The 21686-nt window shown below is 43.7% G+C and overlaps 1 protein-coding gene across 3 annotated transcripts in view; it reads right to left on the bottom strand.

The window, feature by feature from the left end:
- Positions 1 to 20315, bottom strand: part of KMO (kynurenine 3-monooxygenase) — a 32354-nt gene extending 12039 nt beyond the window's left edge. The window contains exons 1-6 of one of the 3 annotated variants that reach the window (XM_036355025.1): positions 20098 to 20252; positions 11024 to 11093; positions 10311 to 10408; positions 8781 to 8870; positions 7869 to 7917; positions 3667 to 3754 (exon numbers count right to left, since the gene is read on the bottom strand). In XM_036355025.1, the coding sequence (XP_036210918.1) occupies positions 3667 to 3754; positions 7869 to 7917; positions 8781 to 8870; positions 10311 to 10408; positions 11024 to 11093; positions 20098 to 20151 (449 nt within the window). In that variant the 5' untranslated portion in view covers positions 20152 to 20252. Of the gene's footprint in view, positions 1 to 3666; positions 3755 to 5339; positions 5474 to 7868; positions 7918 to 8780; positions 8871 to 10310; positions 10409 to 11023; positions 11094 to 20097 lie in introns of those variants that run through there. The other 2 variants (XM_036355023.1, XM_036355026.1) reach the window with 2 other exon arrangements.
- Positions 20316 to 21686: the final 1371 nt, after the last annotated feature.

Genomic DNA, 21686 nt, shown 5'->3' on the forward strand with positions numbered 1-21686 from the left:
AGCCGTACCGAGGAAGAAAGGCTCTCGAGGCCGTGGAAGTGGGCCTGAGAGTTGAGTTCCCTGCATGAAGGGAGAGGATCTCGAAAAGAAGGCACAGCATTCCAAGTGGAGGGGATGTATGCGCCACGGCAGGGGTGTGAGCAGGGCTTTTCGGGAGCAATACATTCGGCTTGACAAAAGGGTAGCGGGGAAAAAAATAGCCCAAGAAAAGAATACAGTGTGGGGAGGGGGAAAAGGAAGGAGAGACTCCTATATAATAAAAGCGAAGTAGGCAAATTATCCCCTTGACCCGGAGGTCATCCGGGAGTCTGACCAGGGAGCAGGGCTGGCCAGGGGGAGGGAGGGAGTACCCGACCGGCAGCTGGCAGGCACCAGGGGCCCTACCAGTGCTCAGATTTTGTGCACTGGGCCTCTAGTTTCGAATGTTCAGACAAAAGATTTCAATACATTATCCTGGCCAAAGGGAAAAATCGCACTCGCAGGGGTCGCGTTGAAGTGGAGGCAGAATGTAGAAGAGAAGGGAAATGGGACCAGGTGAGCGAAGCAGCTGCCTGTGCAGGTATGACAGCCAAGCACTGTGGTGTTCAGGAAGAAGAAGGCATAGACTCTGAGGCCAGTAGAAAAGTTAGAAAAAAATGGGGGAAAGGGCCTGGCCGATGTGGCTCAGTGGCTGAGCATCAACCTGTGAACCAGGAGATCATCATTCAATTCCCAGTCAGGGCACACGCCTGGGGTTGCGGGCTCGATCCCCAGCGTGGGGTGTGCAGGAGGCAGCTGATCAGTGATTCTCTCTCATCATTGATGTTTCTATCTCCCTTCCCCTCTCCCTTCCTCTCTGAGATCAATAAAAATATATTTATTTTTAAAAAAGAAAATAGGGAAAGGGACACATGACAATAATTGTAATTATCTGGGTGATAGTACGAGGGATGTCAGGAATGGGACACACTTGGAGAAAAGCAGATGATCAAGGTTTCAGATGTGTTAGAGGTCATGGCAAGATGGTTTGGGATTTGGTTTTGGTTTTTGAATCCTCACCCAAGAATATTTTCCCGTTGATTTTTAGAGAGAGGGAAAGACAGAGCGAAACATGGATGTGAGAGAAAGACATGGATTGGTTGCCTCCTGCACACGCCTTGACCAGGGCCCGGGCTGGGGAGGAGCCTGCAACCGAGGTACGTGCCCTTGACCGGAATCGAGCCAGGGACCCTTCGGTCCGCACGCCGGCGCTCTATCCACTGAGCAACACTGGCTAGGGTGTCCTCTGAAGATGTCTCAGGAGAAATTAACATTGATTAGGATTGAATGAAGGACCGAGGATGAAGGTGCAGGCCTGGGCTAGCGATGTGTGAGTTGACAAGTGGTTGTCAAATGAACTGGAAATCCATGACACATCGCAAGAGTGGGGCACAAGGCTTGGACCTTTAGAGGAAATGGAACTTTAGAGGAAATGGAGCTTTAGAGGAAACGGAACTTTAGAGGAAATGGAGCTTTAGAGGAAATGGAGCTTTAGAGGAAACGGAACTTTAGAGGAAATGGAGCTTTAGAGGAAACGGAACTTTAGAGGAAATGGAACTTTAGAGGAAATGGAGCTTTAGAGGAAACGGAACTTTAGAGGAAATGGAACTTTAGAGGAAATGGAGCTTTAGAGGAAATAGAGCTTTAGAGGAAACGGAACTTTAGAGGAAGTGGAACTTTAGAGGAAATGGAGCTTTAGAGGAAATGGAACTTTAGAGGAAATGGAACTTTAGAGGAAATGGAGCTTTAGAGGAAATGGAACTTTAGAGGAAATGGAGCTTTAGAGGAAACGGAACTTTAGAGGAAGTGGAACTTTAGAGGAAATGGAGCTTTAGAGGAAATGGAACTTTAGAGGAAATGGAGCTTTAGAGGAAATAGAGCTTTAGAGGAAACGGAACTTTAGAGGAAATGGAGCTTTAGAGGAAACGGAACTTTAGAGGAAATGGAACTTTAGAGGAAATGGAGCTTTAGAGGAAATGGAACTTTAGAGGAAACGGAGCTTTAGAGGAAACGGAACTTTAGAGGAAATGGAGCTTTAGAGGAAATGGAGCTTTAGAGGAAATGGAACTTTAGAGGAAATGGAGCTTTAGAGGAAACGGAACTTTAGAGGAAATGGAACTTTAGAGGAAATGGAGCTTTAGAGGAAATGGAACTTTAGAGGAAATGGAGCTTTAGAGGAAATGGAGCTTTAGAGGAAATGGAACTTTAGAGGAAATGGAACTTTAGAGGAAATGGAGCTTTAGAGGAAACGGAACTTTAGAGGAAATGGAGCTTTAGAGGAAACGGAACTTTAGAGGAAATGGAACTTTAGAGGAAATGGAGCTTTAGAGGAAATGGAACTTTAGAGGAAATGGAGCTTTAGAGGAAACGGAACTTTAGAGGAAAAGGAACTTTAGAGGAAATGGAGCTTTAGAGGAAATGGAACTTTAGAGGAAATGGAGCTTTAGAGGAAATGGAGCTTTAGAGGAAATGGAACTTTAGAGGAAAAGGAACTTTAGAGGAAATGGAGCTTTAGAGGAAACGGAACTTTAGAGGAAATGGAGCTTTAGAGGAAACGGAACTTTAGAGGAAATGGAACTTTAGAGGAAATGGAGCTTTAGAGGAAATGGAACTTTAGAGGAAATGGAGCTTTAGAGGAAATGGAACTTTAGAGGAAATGGAACTTTAGAGGAAATGGAGCTTTAGAGGAAACGGAACTTTAGAGGAAACGGAACTTTAGAGGAAATGGAGCTTTAGAGGAAATGGAACTTTAGAGGAAATGGAGCTTTAGAGGAAATGGAACTTTAGAGGAAATGGAGCTTTAGAGGAAATAGAGCTTTAGAGGAAACGGAACTTTAGAGGAAACGGAACTTTAGAGGAAACGGAGCTTTAGAGGAAATGGAGCTTTAGAGGAAACGGAACTTTAGAGGAAACGGAACTTTAGAGGAAATGGAGCTTTAGAGGAAATGGAACTTTAGAGGAAATGGAGCTTTAGAGGAAACGGAACTTTAGAGGAAATGGAACTTTAGAGGAAATGGAGCTTTAGAGGAAACGGAACTTTAGAGGAAACGGAGCTTTAGAGGAAACGGAACTTTAGAGGAAACGGAGCTTTAGAGGAAACGGAGCTTTAGAGGAAACGGAACTTTAGAGGAAACGGAGCTTTAGAGGAAACGGAACTTTAGAGGAAATGGAGCTTTAGAGGAAATGGAACTTTAGAGGAAATGGAGCTTTAGAGGAAACGGAACTTTAGAGGAAATGGAGCTTTAGAGGAAATGGAGCTTTAGAGGAAATGGAGCTTTAGAGGAAACGGAGCTTTAGAGGAAACGGAACTTTAGAGGAAATGGAGCTTTAGAGGAAATGGAGCTTTAGAGGAAACGGAACTTTAGAGGAAATGGAGCTTTAGAGGAAATGGAGCTTTAGAGGAAATAGAACTAAGGAGAAGCAGACTAGCAGCATCCAGAAAGGGGTGAGATGCAGGGTCCTGTAGAGTCGTCTGTTTCCCGGGAGGAGAGAAGTGGAAGCACAGTGTGGTGGACTCTAGAGCCTCGTTGAGTCACCCTTTCAGTCGTCATTTAACTCTTTCCAAAGAGCCAAAGAGCAAAGTTTACAGATAAAGGTCGCTCGGACCCCTCGCTGCTCCCTCCGAAGCCGACAGGGGCGGGCCATTACCCAAGCACGGTGATGGTTCCTTCCTCCGGGTTGCATGTTAACAGCCGGTGGCCAAAGTACACCTTGGTGTTGGGGTATTTCTCCACCGCTGCGGGGACAGGGGAGAAAGCAGACACGAGTCAAGTTCTCATTCCGACTCACTTCATCCAAGTGAAATAGGGATCATCCTGACCACTGCATGATAGAGTAATTTATTCCTGTCCACGGCAACATGATTGAAGTGGCATTTTATTGGGTAAAAGTTCCAGGGTAATTTGATAGTAAAAGACATGAATAAAAATCAACCACTCTCATCTCAAAAAGAAAAGAAAAGATCCGACTAATTCCATTATGCAAATTCTCACATTGCTAAGATTATTGGCAGCCTGGAAAGGAAATAATCATTACATATTTTAAAAGTTGCTAGTAACTGAAGGCTTTATTTGTGCTTGAAAATACTCAGCCAAATTCTTTCTCATACGATGCCTCTGTAAGCCCTCTAAACTTCTAATTCAAGTTGTAGCAAGTGTTGATTGTTGATACTAATGCTTCTTATAATCACACACTGAAACCGTTGGGGGGAAAAGAATTAAAATATTTGAAATGTCTCAATAAATAGAGTCAGGTTATTTTAGTGCTGTTTTTTTTTTTTTCTCTCTCCTGCTAGTCATCTCTGGAATTTAGCCATTTTTATTTTCTGAACTATTAATTATGTTCTTGTCATAGTCGTAAAATATGTTTTTTATCCTTATGTGTTCTCAAGGATAGGGAAGCTGTCATTACAGGCTATTTGTTGGTTTTAAAGCTACCAATCAGGATGTGGGGATTAGTTCACAACCATTCGCCTTAGAAATGGAGTAAGGATGATGCTGGCAGATGCCTGCGACCTCAGGAAGCAAAATGCCAGGGAACCGATGCTAGAGCTTCTGACTTTCAACTCGGTATTCCCGCCTCTACTTCCTTCCTTTTTGTCTCAAATTTTGGATTCTTTTGTCCCATTTTTAAATTGTATTTTTATTGGTTTCAGAGAGGAAGGGAGAGGGAGAGAGAGAGAGAGAAACATCAATGATGAGAGAGACTCATGGATCAGCTGCCTCCTGCACGCCCCACACTGGGGATCGAGCCCGCAACTCGGGCCTGTGCCCTGACCTGGAATGGAACTGTGACCTCCTGGTTCACAGGGCGATGCTCAACCACTGGGCCACACTGGCCGGGCCCTTTTGTTCCATTTTTGAGTTTGATTTGGGGTTTGAAGACTTAAAGATTCTTGAACGTGGGATTGGACGTTTTTGAATATTGAAGTCTGAGCCACTTTAAACCAAAGACTCATTTACATATAAGAAATCTCTTGGCAAATAAATTTGGACAGATCAGCATTTACCTGAATCACTAAGGCTAACTTTTACTAGTGTTCTGTTTTCTTTTATTACAAAATCCCCATTATTAACCGGTACACCTCGTATATTTTATTGACTTCAGAGAGGCAGGGAGAGAAGGGAGAGGTAGAAACATCAATGACGAGAGAGAACATTGTTCAAGTCACCTGTTTCTTTTCAGGTTTTTAATAGGGTTAACACAACATTCACAATGACACGTGTGACTGGCACTTGCGGCGACATCTGGGACAGCGCTGCCCTAGAGGATCTGCAGTGTAGACTCTAGAATAAAGGCCCTGAGAAGTACTGTAAGATTACCAGAAAGACTTAAAACTTGCTTGAGGCAGGACTCGGCAGACTCCCTTGGCCCTGTGTCCTTTTCCTGTTGGTCTGGCTTAGCCATCACTAACGCCCACGGATGAGTGAATCATGACAGAGCCGCTCACGAGACGCTGATGCAGGAAAATGCGTTAGTTAGAATGTCTCAGGGAAGGCCGCTCAGTCAGGAGGAAATGAGCGTTTGCAATGAACTGTCCATGGAGAATGGGCAGCTCAGACAGTAGACTTGTGTAAAGGAACACAGCACGTTACACCCCAAACAAAGTGTATTAGCCAGAAGGCCCCGCATTCATTTTCCTAATGGATTTATAGCATGCATTTATTTATTTATATTTTGTTTTTCATTCATTTCAGAGAGAAAGGGAGAGGGAGAGAGAGAGAAACATCCATGATGAGAGAGAAGCATGGATCGGCTGCCTCCTGCACGCCCCCTACTGGGGATCGAGCCCGCAACTCGGGCATGTGCCCTTGACCGGAATCGAACCCGGGACCCTTCAGTCCGCAGGCCGACGCTCTATCCACTGAGCCACACCAGTCGGGGCGTGTTCATAGCATTTATGAGCTTGCGTGCTGCGCAGCACATGTCAGCGGCATGCAGTGAGGGGAGCTTCTGACCTGGGCACCGAGGCTGGGTCTTCCCTGCCTGTGTTAGCGCCTTGGTGTTAGCAGATGTTTCATATATAACATGGGAGGCGGCGACAGTTGCAGTTAAAAGCATGGACTTTGGAATAAACAGACTCCAGTTCAAATCCACATTCTGCAACTTATTAACGTGTTACCTGTTGCCCTGTGGGGCCCTCGAAGCCTCCTGCCCCATCTGTACAGCTGAGATGAAGATAATTCCCACCTCACCCGGTTGTGGGGAGGGCCTTACAAATCACAGCATATAAAGCACTTACTATAGTGCCTGGTGCCTCGATGCATGGTTGCTATGATTTTCACCTTAATAAATTCAGAGGGTACTAGAAAGAGATGGTCTTAGGTTACCAATACTACGTTTTCAAAAGCTCATGTTGAAAATTACACCTTCTTAAGATCAACATGAATCTATCTAGCCACCTAGCCCCACCCTGCCCTTCTGCCCATCAATCTTACAAATGTATGCAAAGAAACTGAATTAAGAATACGAAGCCCTGGCTCAGTGGTTGAGCGTCGACCTATGAACCAGGAGGTCACGGTTGGATTCCAGGTCAGGGCACATGCCCAGGTTGTGGGCTTGATCCCCAGTGTGGGGTGTGCAGGAGGCAGCCGATCCATGATTCTCTCTCATCACTGATGTTTCTATCTCTCTCTCCCTTTTTGAGATTAAAAAAAAAGAATACTAAGCTCTATTTGTTTGTTTCTCATTTTTCTAAGCCTTATTTGTTAAGTCCCTGGTGAATTAACTAGAAGGACTTTCTCCATCACTCCTCCTCCCGGTTTAATTCAATTCCATCCAAAAGGCACATTGCAAAAGGCATTGGGTAGGGAACTGTGGGAGAAACACAGATAAATCACAGGCAACCGCTGCTCTCCAAAGAACAGAGACCGCTGATCTCCATCCAGACGGACGGACGGACGGACTCAGCAGACAGGAGGCGAAATGCAGGGGACGAATGCTGGAGGACAGAGAACTACTGTGGTCCAGGGGTGTGGTCGGATTGGTTAGCCAAGCTGCAGCTTCAGTGACCAACCCAGGCTTTCCCCCATTAATGTGTGGGCCTTCTTAGTTACTCAGATTAGAAACCTCGGGGTTACATTTTCCTCCTTCCTCTTTCTCAACCTCCCACGCCCTCTATCTTTGGGTCTCCCACAAATACCTTGAATCTGCTCCCTGCCGTCCAACCCTGTTGCTGTAGCTTTTAGTCCAGGGCCTCATTTTTGCACACAAGCATCACCCCAAATCTCTGAAGTTTGCCCCCTCCATTCGCCTCCACACTGCTGCTTTTTTAAAAATATATATTTTTACTGATTTCAGACAGGAAGGGAGAGGGAGAGAGACATAGAAACATCAATGATGAGAGAGAATCATCTATCGGCTGCACGCCCCTGACTGGGGATGGAGCCCACAGTCTGGGCATGTGCCCTTGACCGGAATCAAACCCGCGACCCTTCGGTCCACAGGCTGATGCTCTATCCACTGAGCCAAACCAGCTAGGGCCACACTACTGCTTTCTGTTTTTCTGAAATGCAGATCAAATTGTGTCACTTTGCAAATCATTCCAGCGTATCTGTTGTCCCACTAGACTGTGCATTATTCATCGGGGATCACACTCACTCATTCCAGTGCCCGTAAGACAATAGGAATTCAATACGCGTTGAAAAAATAATCTGTATTTAAGACGACTGAAAAGGTGAAAGAGAGATGCTTCACTACTACGTTTCAAGAAGGGCCTGGTATTGCACATAGTCCTGCTGTTAATAACGCACACAAATAAATGGTAAACAAGTCCCAATAAACCACGTGACAAGACTAGTCTCATGTGCTATATTCAAAATGACAACTGGAAGATAAAGCTTTGGACTTACCAGTTAACAGATCCTTGTTTAGATTTGTTCTGCTTATAGAAAGAATATACTGCAAGAAAAACAGAGTAGATGCTGTTTGTTTCTGGAGAATGAGCACATGTAATTCTACGTTACTCACTCAGAAATAGGACAAACTGATTATTTAGCGGAAAGTTGCAAGCTCCATTTTAAGACCATGGAGCTAAGTAGCCTTTCTTAAGAAAACAATAAGCACTTCAACCAAATATATATAATACAGCGCTTACGTTTAAATTTAGGCTTTTGCAAAGTTTGATGCTATAAAAACCAAACCCATCTCTTGTAGGAAAATATTTTCACTAAGATAGCTTTAACAAATCGTAATTTCATGCATTTATCTGAGGTCTCCAAATTGAGCTATTTAGAAAAGCTTACAAAGACAACACCACAGAATAAATATACTATTTCTCAAAGAGGTTACTCTGAAGGCCTTCATTTCAATGTGAAATGTGTGTGGGGGGGTGAGGGTGGGGGGGGCGGGGATGAGGGGGTGGCTATGGCCAGAAGGGAGTTGGTAGGAGTGGATCACCTGCCTGGGGCACATGTTGGTTATTTGTGACTTTGTAGGACAATTCAGTGGGACCGACTGTTCTGTGAGGTATGGCAGGCACAGTATGCGTCGGCCCACCATACTTTTAGGGGTACATGAAATGTCTTAATTTTATTTATTATTTTAAATATATTTTTATTGATTTCAGAGAGAAAGGGAGAGGGAGAGAGAGATAGGAATATCAATGAGGAGAGAGAATCCTTGATTGGCACACCCCACACTGGGGATGGAGCCCACAACCTCGGCATGTGCCCTGACTGGGAATCAAACCGTGATCTCCTGGTTCATAGGTCATCGACGTTAGACTCGGCTATAATCAACAAGTATCTCTAGCGTCAACCTACCTGTGACTTTGTCCCATAGGGAATTGCAGACTTTTTTCCTGAAAAAGAGTGAATCATTCTTGCTCTCATGGGAATTCCTTGAGATACAATCTGAAATAAAACCAGAAATACCCATCTCAATTTCTGTAACATGGCATTATGCAAGTAAGATCGATATCAGTTTTAAAGTGTGATTTGTAAGTATTTTCAAAAACATTTAAAAAATAATGTCAAGGACCATGGAAGCACAGTATGGGGGAAACAATGAAAATGGTGTTCCTGCAAATTTTAGTTATTGCTTTTTTTTTTTTGAACCGTTAGATTTTGGAATTGACTTAAAGTGCATTGGGTCCAAATCAAATATTACACTTGAGGGGAGTGTTTTATTGTCAGAGAGGGGAAATGATTTTTCTCACGGTCTCAAAAGAGAGCCATCCCTGGGGCCTCAAAAACCCAGGAACTCCTGAAACGCAGTGTTTTCTACACTCAGACCTCAGAAAAGGGTAGAAATGGAGCTGGAATTTATATTGACTCATGTTATCATTTTGAAACCCATTGTCAACAAAAGTCCTATCAAGAAAAATGTATCATTTCTGTCCACATTTTCAAGCTGCACGGCAGTGAGAAGTTCAGCCATGACACTGAGGCCATGGAAAGAGAATCTACTACAGGCCCTCGATCCTTATCCAAAACCAAAAGGCCCATTGGTTTCAGAATTCAGAAACGTTCCAATTTCTGAGAATAGCTGAGTGCCTATGTGGCTATCCCATGGCTCCCAGCAGCATCTGGGGCACCACCTATAATCAAACAAAATATCTCTGTAGTAAAAGAGTCACATTAAGCGAGAGAAAAATAAGGCCATAAAAAGCCTCCCATCAGGTCACATTTTCTGCTGAGTGGGTGATGAAAAGCTTTCTATTTTCAGAGTTTTCTGGAGTAGAGAATTGTGGGTAAGAGATCATGGACCTGTATAGTCAAAAGAATGGGCCCGGCCGGCGTGGCTCAGTGGTTGAGCATTGACTTATGAACCAGGAGGTCACGGTTCCATTCCCGGTCAGGGCCCATGCCCGGGTTGTGGGCTCCATCCCCAGTAGGGGGCGTGCAGGAGGCAGGCAATCCATGGTTCTCTCTCATCATTGCTGTTTCTATTTCTCTCTCCCTCTCCCTTCCTCTCTGAAATCAATAAAAATATATCTTTAAAAAAACCAAATATATTTTTAAAGAAAAGAATGGAGTTGGCCTGCTCCTCTCATCCTAATGCCACATCAGATCCCACTTTCTGGGGGCAGAACTCTCCCATCCTATTGAGAGCCCAGACGGGGTTGCACCCCTGCCCCAGGTCGTGGGTCCTGCCCTGGATCCCAGGTGCCTCAAGCATCACATGTTCACCCTCTTGCCAAACTCAGAAGCTTGAAAGCCTTTGTAGATTGAGTCTGCGCGCAGAGGTTCTTGGCATTCCATCGCGCCCTGAACCAGGATGAACTAAAGCCATGCAATTGCTGCAGAAGAGCAGGTGTTATCTTCTCTAAGGGAAATGCAGGAACAAGGTACCTGGTCTTCTAGGCCAATGGCTTTCAAGGCTTGTCGTCCTCGGTGAGAAAGGGCCAAGTTAATGCTTCTTCCACGTGCCAGTTGAGCCACTCGGATATCTAAGACATCGCAAGTAGAGTCCACGTTACACATGTCTCCTTTTTTTTTTCTTTTAAATACTTATTATTTATTTTTATTGATAATATAAACAAACGCTCTATCCACTGAACCACACCGGCTAGGGCACACACTACTCCTTATATCCTTGGACAAGATGGTCATGTAACACACCTGTGCGACTGGTGTGACCAGTACCATATTAAAAGACCTTGTTAACGCTTATAGAGAAAATGCTAATAATAGCAAATTTGTATGAATTGAATTTAGATAGTTGACATTTAAAAAATTCTAACAGTTCCCCTTTAAAAAAAATGTTGTAAATCTGCCCAGCTTGCGTGGCTCAGTGGTTGAGCATCGACCCATGAATCTGGAGGACACAGTTCGATTCCCGGTCAGGGCACAGGCCTGGGTTGTGGGCTCGATCCCCAGTGGGGGGCGTGCAGGAGGCAGCCGATCAGTGATTCTCTCTCATCACTGATGTTTCCCTCTCCCTCTCCCTTCCTCTCTAAAAATCAATAAAAATATATTTAAAATAGGTATATATATATATATCTTTTAAAATTGAAAGAGATCACAGAATGAGAACCACATCTCAGTTTTCAGAATTGTCTTACCTTCCCTAGCTTCATACACATCAACTTGGAAATTCCTCTTTGCAAGGAAGCATGCATTTAACGATCCAACCTAGGAATCAAAGCAAATTTCTTTTCACATTTTTATCTGATTCCACCAGTATAAAGAGTTCTTACTGTCGTGCGTGGCTTGGTTATCACACCAGTTTACTTAGTCACTACAAGAACGCACCATTTGCAACAATAATGGCATAATTCAAGATTAAATGTTATAATTTTAGAGCTAGGTTTCTTTTTTCTTTTTAGAGTGAGGTATAACTTTTATACAAAGATCATGTATACAGTTTACAGAATAATTCAAAAGCAAACACACACATAACCATCATTCTGGTAAAAAAAAAAAAAAAAAAAAAAGTAGAACATTGCCACCTGGCTGGCATGGCTCAATGGTTGAGTGTTGACCTTTCACTCCTGCTCAGGGCACAGGCCCGGGTTGCGGGCTTGATCCCCAGTGTGGGGCGTGCAGGAGGCAGCCACTCAATGATTCTCTCTCATCAGTGATGTATCTCTCTCTCCTTCTCCCTTCCTCTCTGAAATAAAAATATATATATATTTTAAAAAGTAGAACATTGCTGCTCTCCTAAAGCTGCCCCCACCTCGCCCTCAGTTATGATCCCCAGCCTTTCACCAACAGGTAAACATCATGCTGATTTTTGTGATAACCCGTCCTTGCTTCTTTAGAGTTTTACCACTCAGGTATGTATCTCTAGGCCAGTGGTCGGCAAACTGCGGCTCGAGAGCCACATGCAGCTCTTTGGCCCCTTGAATGTGGCTCTTCCACAAAATACCACGTGCGGGCGTGCACGTACAGTGCGATTGAAACTTCATGGCCCGTGCGCAGAAGTCGGTATTTTGAGAAAGAGCCACACTCAAGGGGCCAAAGAGCTGCATGTGGCTCTCGAGCCGCAGTTTGCCGACCACGGCTCTAGGCAATTTGGGTTGATTTTGCTTGCTTTCAAATCACATAATTAGAATCACATGTGTATTTTTTTTTTGCGTCTTGCTTCTACACAGCAATATGCTTATGAGATTAATCCATTGCACGGGCATCTTTTTTTTTGTTATTACTGTGTGAGTCATCATTGCATGACATCTCACAGATGACTTAGCTGTTCTACTGTTAAAGGGCATTCGAGCGTTTCCTGGTTGGCGACTATTATTAACAACTAGAGGCCCGATGCATAAAGATTCGTGCAAGAGTAGGTCTTCCTTCCCCTGGCTGCCGGCACCAGCTTCCCTCCGGCACCCAGGACCCGGGCTGCTGTGCTCTGGCCCCCACCACCACCCACTGGGGGCGTGCTCCAAGCCGCGCTGCGGCCGCTGGGAGCAGGTTCCCACCCATGTGTGTGTCCACTGGGGTGGGGGCGTGCTCTGAGCTGCGCCGGTCATGACTATTAAGGCTTGGAGCCGGTCGTGACTGTAAAGGTGTCCCGGACAAATTTGCATATTACCTCTTTATATATATATAGATGCTACGAAGAATATTCTCCTAGTCCGTATGTGCATTCTTTTCCTCTACAGTTTTATACTCAGAAGTGCAATCTCTGTCCAAAGGTTTATTCATCTTCACCTTTATTATGCCACGTGGTTTCCCATTTTGTACTAATCTGTTTTCCAACCAGCAGCTTCTGAGAGTTCGTTTTTGCTGGCGCTTGATGTTCTCAAACTTTCAGACATTCCCATTGGAGGGTCAGAGGGGAGGAGGGTGTTTTAGTCTGTGCATAACTGATTAACTAGAGGGGGAACGCTTTCTCCCACATTGATTGACTACTTGCAGCTCCTCGTTCGTCAAGCACCTGCAAAGTCTCTTGCCTATTTTCTATTGGGTTGTAGGTCTTTTTATTTTCCTTCTGAGTTGTTTGTAGATTTGAGTACAGAGTCTTTGTCATTTTTATTATTTATTTTTACAATATATTTTTATTGATTTCAGAGGGAAAGGGAGAGGGAGAGAGAAAGGTCAATGATGAGAGAGAATCATGGATCGGCTGCCTCCTGCACGCTCCACACTGGGGATCGAGCCTGCAACCCAGGCATGTGCCCTTCACCGGAATCGAACCTGGGACCCTTCAGTCCGAAGGCTGACGCTCTATCCACTGAGTCAAACCAGCTAGGGCTCTTTGTCATTTTTAAATGCTGCCAATATCTTCTTCTGTGGCTTGCTTTTGATTTATTTATTTTTAATATATTTTCATTGATTTCAGAGAGAGGAAGGGAGAGGGAGAGACAGATAGAAACATCAATGATGAGAGGGAATCATTGATCAGCTACCTCCTGCATGTCCGCCACTGGAGATCAAGCCCAGAACCTGGGCATGTGCCCTTGACTTGAATCAAACCTGGGACCCTCCAGTCTGCAGGCTGATGCTCTATCCACTGTGCCAGACCATCTGGGCTGTGGCTTTCTTTCTTTCTTTCTTTTTTTCTTTTTTAATATATTTTATTGATTTTTTACAGAGAGGAAGGGAGAGAGATAGAGAGTTAGAAACATCGATGAGAAAGAAACATCGATCAGCTGCCCCCTGCACACCTCCCATTGGGGATGTGCCCGCAACCAAGGTACATGCCCTTGGCCTGAATCGAACCTGGGACCTTTCAGTCCGCAGGCCGACGCTCTATCCACTGAGTCAAACCGGTCAGGCTGGCTTTCTTTTTAAACTCTAGAGTAACTTATAAGGATGGCAGTTCTTTAGTTCAGTGTAATCAGATTTATCAATATTTTACATTATTGTTAATGCATTTGGTATCTTTCAAAGAAGTCTTTGCCTACTCTGAGATTATGAAGAGTTTTTTGCCTATTGCCTTCACCAACCCTTATAGTATGGCCCTCCTACTAGCTTTGTGTAGGTTGCAGGGATTTACCTACTGCCGCATCACTAGCAACTGAAGTTTGGCAAGATCATCCATAGTCAATGATCTCACCTGCATTTTCAGCAGCATTCCATCCTGCTGTTCACCAGCCTCTCTTCTTAATCCCTTTTTTTTTTTTTTTGAGCTCACACATACAAATGTCTAATTAACGTGGCTTCTTGCATGTCTCAACGCACCTCAGAAATCAACAGATTCAAACTGAAACATGTGATCCTTGACCCCATCTTGTCAGTTCTCTGCGATATTCCTTATGTCAGTGAGTGGTATCCCGTCCATCTCGTTGCTCAAGCCAGAAACTTAAGAGGCATCCCTGGCACCTCTCTCCCCCTCATTCTCCATGTTGCATCCATCCCAAGTTCTGCCAATCCTGCCCCGTAATGTTTCTCCATCCACCCATCTCTTTCCACGTTCACCATTCTGCTTCTATTAACACAACCATTACGCTTGACTGATGCCAAGTTTTCTGTCTATTCTATCAGCATTCACCTGACCCTTTGCCAATTGGTTCTCCGCAAACAGCCATTTGGAGCAATGGTGAAATCGATCATTTGAACTAGCTCTTCTGCCAACAGGAAAGGAAAACACGGAGAGATGAACCCGGCATTGGGAGCCATGCCTAGGGGTGTCTACTGTTTGCAGAGCAGCCTGGGAATTTCAGCAGAATTTTATTGGACTCATGAAGCTATAGGGACAATATGTGGGCTTCAGAACACCCACCTGACTTCCTGATTAGGAGGATTTACTAAACCTCCAGGCTTTGGGTCAGGAACTCTAAATAGACACATCTCAGGAGAAGGGTGAACTGGAAAGAAATCAATGATCAAAGGGACTAAAGCCTATCTAGGAAAGTCCTCTCTAGTCCTGACTGGATTACATTCATCTGGGCTTGCTGGTAAACAGAGCCGTCTCCTAGGCAAACTGTGTCCTGAAATACTCCCTTCTACAGACAAATGGCATCACCATAAGCCTCGCATTTCCTTAATAATTTTCATATGTATTGTTCCTACCCAAGGATATGTTTGTTTTTTATTGACTTTTAGAGAGAGAGGAAGGGAGAAAGAGAAACATCAATGTGAGAGAGAAATATTGATCATTTGCCTCCCTTATGTATCCTCATTGGGGATTGAACTCGAAACCGAGGTATGTACCCTGACCAGGAATCGAACCCGCAGCCCTCTGGTGTACATACAGGACAATACTCCAACCAACTGAGCTACCAGGGCCAGGGCCTTCATATATGTTTAAAAGTGTATTCTTAATAATTTCATACTGCATGATTCTCTTATAAAGACAACTAAAACTAATCCATGCCGAAACCGGTTTGGCTCAGTGGATAGAGCGTCGGCCTGTGGACTGAAGGGTCCCGGGTTCGATTCCGGTCAAGGGCATGTACCTGGGTTGCGGGCACATCCCCAGTGGGGAGTGTGCAGGAGGCAGCTGATCGATGTTTCTCTCCCATCGATGTTTCTAACTCTCTATCTCTCTCCCTTCCTCTCTGTAAAAAATCAATAAAATATATTAAAAAAAAACAAACTAATCCACAATATATGCATATACATAATTTTAAAAGTATATATATATATTAATAACCTGTGTATATATGCTACACATAAAACTTTTAAATACTTATATATTCAAGGGAATGATAAACACAGGATTCGGGGCGATGCTTATAACAGGTGAGAGAGGAGCACAGAGGTGGATATAAGTCTGTCAATGTTGTAATTCTCATGTTGAGTTCAAAGGTTACAGCTTCTGTTTATTATTGTTAATCAACAAACAAGCAAAAAAGTAAATAAAAATGTCTTCTCCAAGATGAGTCATAATAATGTGTCCTGAAATAAAGATTAGGATAACTCCGGTTTTGTGTAACTGAGGTTCAAATAAAACTAAAAGGAAAAAAAAAAATTGGTAGATGTTCCTGACATTCGACTAGAATGATTGGTAATAGGGCTGATAAAGAGCATTTTACTCTAACTTTATTTCCTCTGCTCACTTTCTGTAAAATGTGCTTAATCGGGAACAACTGTCTACATTTTCAGTTGTTACACTAGCAAAAAAAACACCAAAAAACATGACTGAAACTACTAAGATGTGAAGATATAAATGGAAAGGAAAATGTATGTACACCACTCTGAACCCACCACAAGCTCTGGTTGAAAGCACAGCTGGTTCCTGAGAATAAAGAGGGAAGAAGGTGTTGAGAGAAGTGAAGACTTTGGGGGAAGGGGTTAAACTCCTGGGAGCAGTAAAAGCTTTCAGGAAGTTCTTGGGGTTAAGCCTTGATAGAGAGAGGACAGTTCTACGAAGGACATGGGCAACGCTGAAAAGTCTCTATATTTGTTTTGAAGCACCAAAAGTCCAGAGCACTCAACTGTTTTGATCATAAAATAATTTGTAAAAATCAGAGTTTTATTGACCATTGCCTATTGGTGCGTATGCAGAGCTCTAAGGAGATTCCTTGGTTACTTAATTCTGGATTTACCCAGTTTTCTGTTAGTCCATTTCTCCCACTTTCTTTTTCTGTCTCCCCCCCTACTTCCTTCTTTATAGGTCACGTGCTTTGCCCCCCCCCCCCCCCGCCCATATTGAGGCCTAAGTTACCAATGAAAACCACTTGAGACCTAACTGGTTTGGCTCAGTGGGTAGAGCGTCCGCCTATGGACTGAAGGGTCCCAGGTTTGATTCCGGTCAAGGGCATGTACCTTGGTTGTGGGCACATCCCCCGTAGGGAGTGTCCAGGAGGCAGCTCATTGATGCTTCTAACTCTCTATTCCTCTCCCTTCCTCTCTGTAAAAAAAATCAATAACATCATATATTTTAAAAAAAAAATTTGAAAACTATTTTTTTTTTTTTTATGAAATGATGAGGTATGTTCTCAAGGTGCTCAGCTGGTGTGGTTTGATATAAGAGGATTCGCTAAATTTCTGCTGATTCCCACGGGACCTCTCCGGCCATGTGGGCAATGATCATGAGGAAACCGTAACTTTAAGTTTATAAATGCTGACCCTAAAGGGAAGGGGGATCAAGGTCATTACCGTTTTATGCACTTCATACCTCTTTATTGTAATGTGTTTGAAATCAACCTGATAATGTCAGGTCAAACAGGTGTCAAAACTAAAATAAAGGGGGAAAAAATAAAGGATAAAAACAGGTGTCAACTTGTCAACTATTCTTGACTTAAGGAAGCATATAAAACTCTTCCTTAGAATCCGTCTGAGCTGGTCACCACATGGCTTTTGAAAAGCCTGCTTCTACCTCCTACTCATAGAATTACAGCTTGGCCGCAAGAATGGGATCTTTGGACATATCCGTGTAGTGAGGGCGCAAGTAGAGGCTGAGGCTGACTTGCTAGAACCGGAAAGCTACCCCGACTCCTCGCAGCCGGAAAAGTGGAGATGGTTTTTCAAATCCCTTTTTCAGGTTGGTCCTTCCAAGGACTACATCCCACGTGACACCATTCTGATGAGAAACATGTCTTGCTTCTGATCCACATAACTTATCAGGAGATGATTGCTGACCTGGTTCTGAAAGCAAACTCATGCAGGCAGAATATGTTGGTGTGTTTGGTTGGATAAGGGCACTGGGGTAACCTTTTTCTTTTTTTTTTTTCATTTAAATTCTTTATTGTTTAATGTATTACATAAGTCTCCTTTTTCCCCCATTGACCTCTCCCCAGCTACCCCCAACCACCCCCACCCCCGTGTCCATTGGGTATGCTCATATGCATGCTTACAAGTCCTTTGGTTGGTCTCTTACCCCCTCACCGCCCCGCCCCCACCTCATAAGTTGGACAGTGGGATAACCTTTATAAAAGAGAAGTGAGCAGGTCCCCAAGATAAGACAGTCATGAGCCCCATGAAGTTAAAAACCTTCTATGGGGAATGAAGTATGCCAGTGGTCGGCAAACCGCGGCTCGCGAGCCACATGTGGCTCTTTGGCCCCTTGAGTGTGGCTCTTCCACAAAATACCACATGCGGGCGTGCACGTACAGTGTGATTGAAACTTCGTGGCCCTTCGTGGCCCATGCGCAGAAGTCGGTATTTTGTGGAAGAGCCACACTCAAGATGCCAAAGAGCCGCATGTGGTTCGCGAGCCGCAGTTTGCCAAGCTGCAGTTTGTCGACCACTGTTTGCATATTATGCAAATCAGTAATTTTCATAGAAGGCACCTGTGAAAAAGGCAAGCACAGCCCTGCTGGCATTTACAGAAGGGAAGAGAGCTTTCAGGGCGATCCTCCTGCTTCCCAGAGGTAATACCGTTGCAGGGGAAGGGGCCGGGGAGCTGCATTTCACACAAGGAGGAAAAATCAATACAGTGAATTTACCAAATGTTCAGATTAACATTCTTGAAGTATTGTTTTAGCATCTTTTTAAACAAATATTTTTGTTGATTTCAGAGAGGAAGCGAGAGGGAGGGAGAGAAACATCCATCATGAGAGAATCATGGATCAGCTGCCTCCTGCATGCACCCCACTAGGGATGGAGCCCCCAACCCAGGCACGTGCCCTGACCAAGAATCGAACCGTGACCTCTTGGTTCCTGGGTCGATGCTCAACCACTGAGCCACACTGGCCAGACTGCTTCCATGTCTTTTGTAGTGCTCACACCGAAATTATTTATTTCACTACTGAATCCCCAGCATCTAAAACAATGCTGGCACACAGCAGGCACTCAGTAAGATTTTGTTTAACACATGCATTCTCATTTTATATGCAAAACTTTGATAGGAAAGAATTGAACCAAAGCCCAGCATGAAGAAATGACAACATCTGTCACATGCATTGACCCACACGGCATGTCATAGTGTTTCCTCAGCATTTAGAAATGTAGAGCCAGCCATGTTAGAGGAACTGTCCTAGTATTTTGGGGGGAAAGACAATAAGGGGAGCAGAACTAGAAACTGAAGTTAGCATATACTGTAGAAACACACGTGTAGTATGACATACACTGCCTCGCACAGTGTCTGGGACAGACTGGGCCCTCGACAGATTGTCACTGAGCAAATAGATAAATGAATGAATATCTGTGAGCTGACTGCCTACAAATGGTTAGCCCAAAGGTGAAAAGAAAATCGTTAAATTTTAACTAATGGGGATATTCTGTTGAATGGGGGTGGGTGCGGGGGTGGGGGGGAGATAGAGTTTGCTTGAGGCAGTCCCATGTTAAACAGAACTGACTCCAGAGACCCCTCCTATATCTGGCTACATGTGCGCATGTCCCCTCCAGGCCATCCCACCTGCTCAGCGAGGGGGTGAGCGCTCCAGTGCCGAGGTGCTCCATTAGATCAGCCGGGTGAGTCAGGGAACCAAGTAGGTATCATTCCCAATGGCTCAACTAACTAGCGGACGCCCAAAGTGATCATTTTTCACTAGCTCCATATTTCTTGACACTTGTTCTTCTTAGACAGTATATTAACCAAAGTGAGGCAAATGTTTTCATTAAAATATATTTACACAACTGAAGGACTTATATGCATGCATATAAGCATAACCAATGGACATAAGACACTGGGGGGTAGGGGAGGCCAGGGGATTGTCAAGGGCGGGGGGGAAAAAGAAGACATGTGTAATACCCTTTGTAATACTTTAAAATATATATATATATATATATATATATATTTACAAAGAGAAAAATATATATTTACAGTAATATATATAATTTTTTATATATATATTTTATTGATTTTTTACAGAGAGGAAGGGAGAGAGATAGAGAGTTAGAAACATCGATGAGAGAGAAACATCGATCAGCTGCCTCCTGCACATCTCCCACTGGGGATATGCCCGCAACCCAGGTACATGCCCTTGACTGGAATCGAACCTGGGACCCTCCAGTCCGCAGGCCGACGCTCTATCCACCGAGCCAAATCGGTTTCGGCTATAAATTTTTTAAATGGGTGAACCTGGGCATAATTCAATTATCTTTATTTTATGTGTGTGTGTGTGTGTGTTTAGCGCTAAATCAAAATGACAAGGAAAAACAGACATTTGCATTTAAGGGAAATAAAATACCTCCCCCTAGAAGAAAGCAAATTCACACTAACACCACCTTCAAGATACATGTATGTAGACATCAGAGAAGTCTCCAGGAGAAAACGAACCAATTTTACAAGTGAGTAAGAGTCATTGCGAATCATGATCGTTCAGGTAACACCACCACCAGGAATAACAGAGGAATCGATGCTTACCAGACCACCCCCAATGACAGCTACTTTTTTCCTTTGAGCGTCTGAGGAATCCATGGCTGCTGAAGTGCTCTCCACGATCACCTGGCTCCTGTGCCAGAGGACACCCGTCTCCCACACACAGATTCCTCCCGTCCTTATATACTGCCCCAGCCAGCCACAGTGTTTGAGCAGGCCTGGGAGGTAGCATTTAACCCCTTCGTAGCCCAAAGCACAGTCAACTCTGCTTCAAGGGGAAAAAAAAAAAAAAGAAACTTCATGACGTGACCCAAGACTGAAAATCCAGCCAAGCGGAGACACGCCCTGTCTGAAGGGCGGACACAGGCAAGTTTGAACCACACTCAGGGCTTCTCCTTTTTCTACCACATGCATTTTCTTACTTTCTTACTTCCGTTTTCCATTCATCGTTAACCAGGAATGAAAGTCCCCTCGTCTGAAGTCCCCAAGCATCTTAAGCTTCTCTTAGAGAGTGAGATGGTATGACTCCATCATCCAATCATGAATTATTTTTGCCTTGAAGAGCCACATTTCAGGAATTTCACCTGAAGGCGCCTCACCGACTGTCTTTAACAGACTCTACCTGGGCACATGTTTTGCCTACTCTTAATATTCTCCCAGCAAGATTTCCAACTGCGTATGTGACCATACTTCCTTTTATTTTTATTTTTTGCATCAGACGCTAGAAACTTTAGAATCTAATGTGTGCATCATCGCTAGGCGAGATGATTAATAATATGCTCCTTGTAAACGCATTCCTGGCTTTACGTCATATCACTCTCCACTTCCTTGCCTTCTCTCATCTTATTTTAAATATATATATTTAACATGAGGTGGTGTTAAATAAAGAACATAAAAGATGACGCTTCTTCGCTTCCCAGGAAGAGCAGGGAGAATCCAGAATGGCTTTCCCCCTGGTTAAGAGCTAGAGTTGAGTATCATTCAATACTGGCCCCTTGTGGATGAGTATAGAGTTGTTAGAAGATTTGATGTTGGGTATTTCATTCATTCATTCACAAGGTGTAAAATTCAAAAGATACAAAAGGGCGCACAGTGAAGAGTCATTTTTATAACCCTGTTCTTGGGCCACCCGTTTTTCCTGCCCATAGCAAACCACTATTTTGGGATTGGTTACCCTAGTCTTCTACAAGCATCTCTCTCTCCCTCGACACAGGGAATTTCTGGTTTCTGCAGGTTTGTCCTATATCTCATTGTCATTTTAATTCACATTCTTTGTTAACAAAGTTGAGCACCTTTCACCTGTTTATTCGCAACTTGCTTTTCTTCTTTTGTATACCAGTGCTTATATTTCTTTGAATAGTCTCACTTTTTAAAAATGCCATTGAATGTGAGTTTTATTCTTTATATGTGTTGCAAATATATTACATTCTTATAAGGATAGAGTTTTATTCATATATGTGTTGCCTTTTTGCTTTCTTAGTGGTGCCTTTACATGAAAAGATATTCTTAATTTTAACATATTTGAATTACCCAGTTTTTCCTTTGTGACCAGTGTTTTTTAATCATTTTATCAGTTTTTGTAATCATGAGATCATAAAGATGTTCTTCTATGTTGTCTTCTAAAAGATTTTTAT

This window comes from Myotis myotis, unplaced genomic scaffold (genome assembly GCF_014108235.1).
Source record: "Myotis myotis isolate mMyoMyo1 unplaced genomic scaffold, mMyoMyo1.p scaffold_m19_p_21, whole genome shotgun sequence".
Lineage (NCBI taxonomy): Eukaryota > Metazoa > Chordata > Mammalia > Chiroptera > Vespertilionidae > Myotis > Myotis myotis.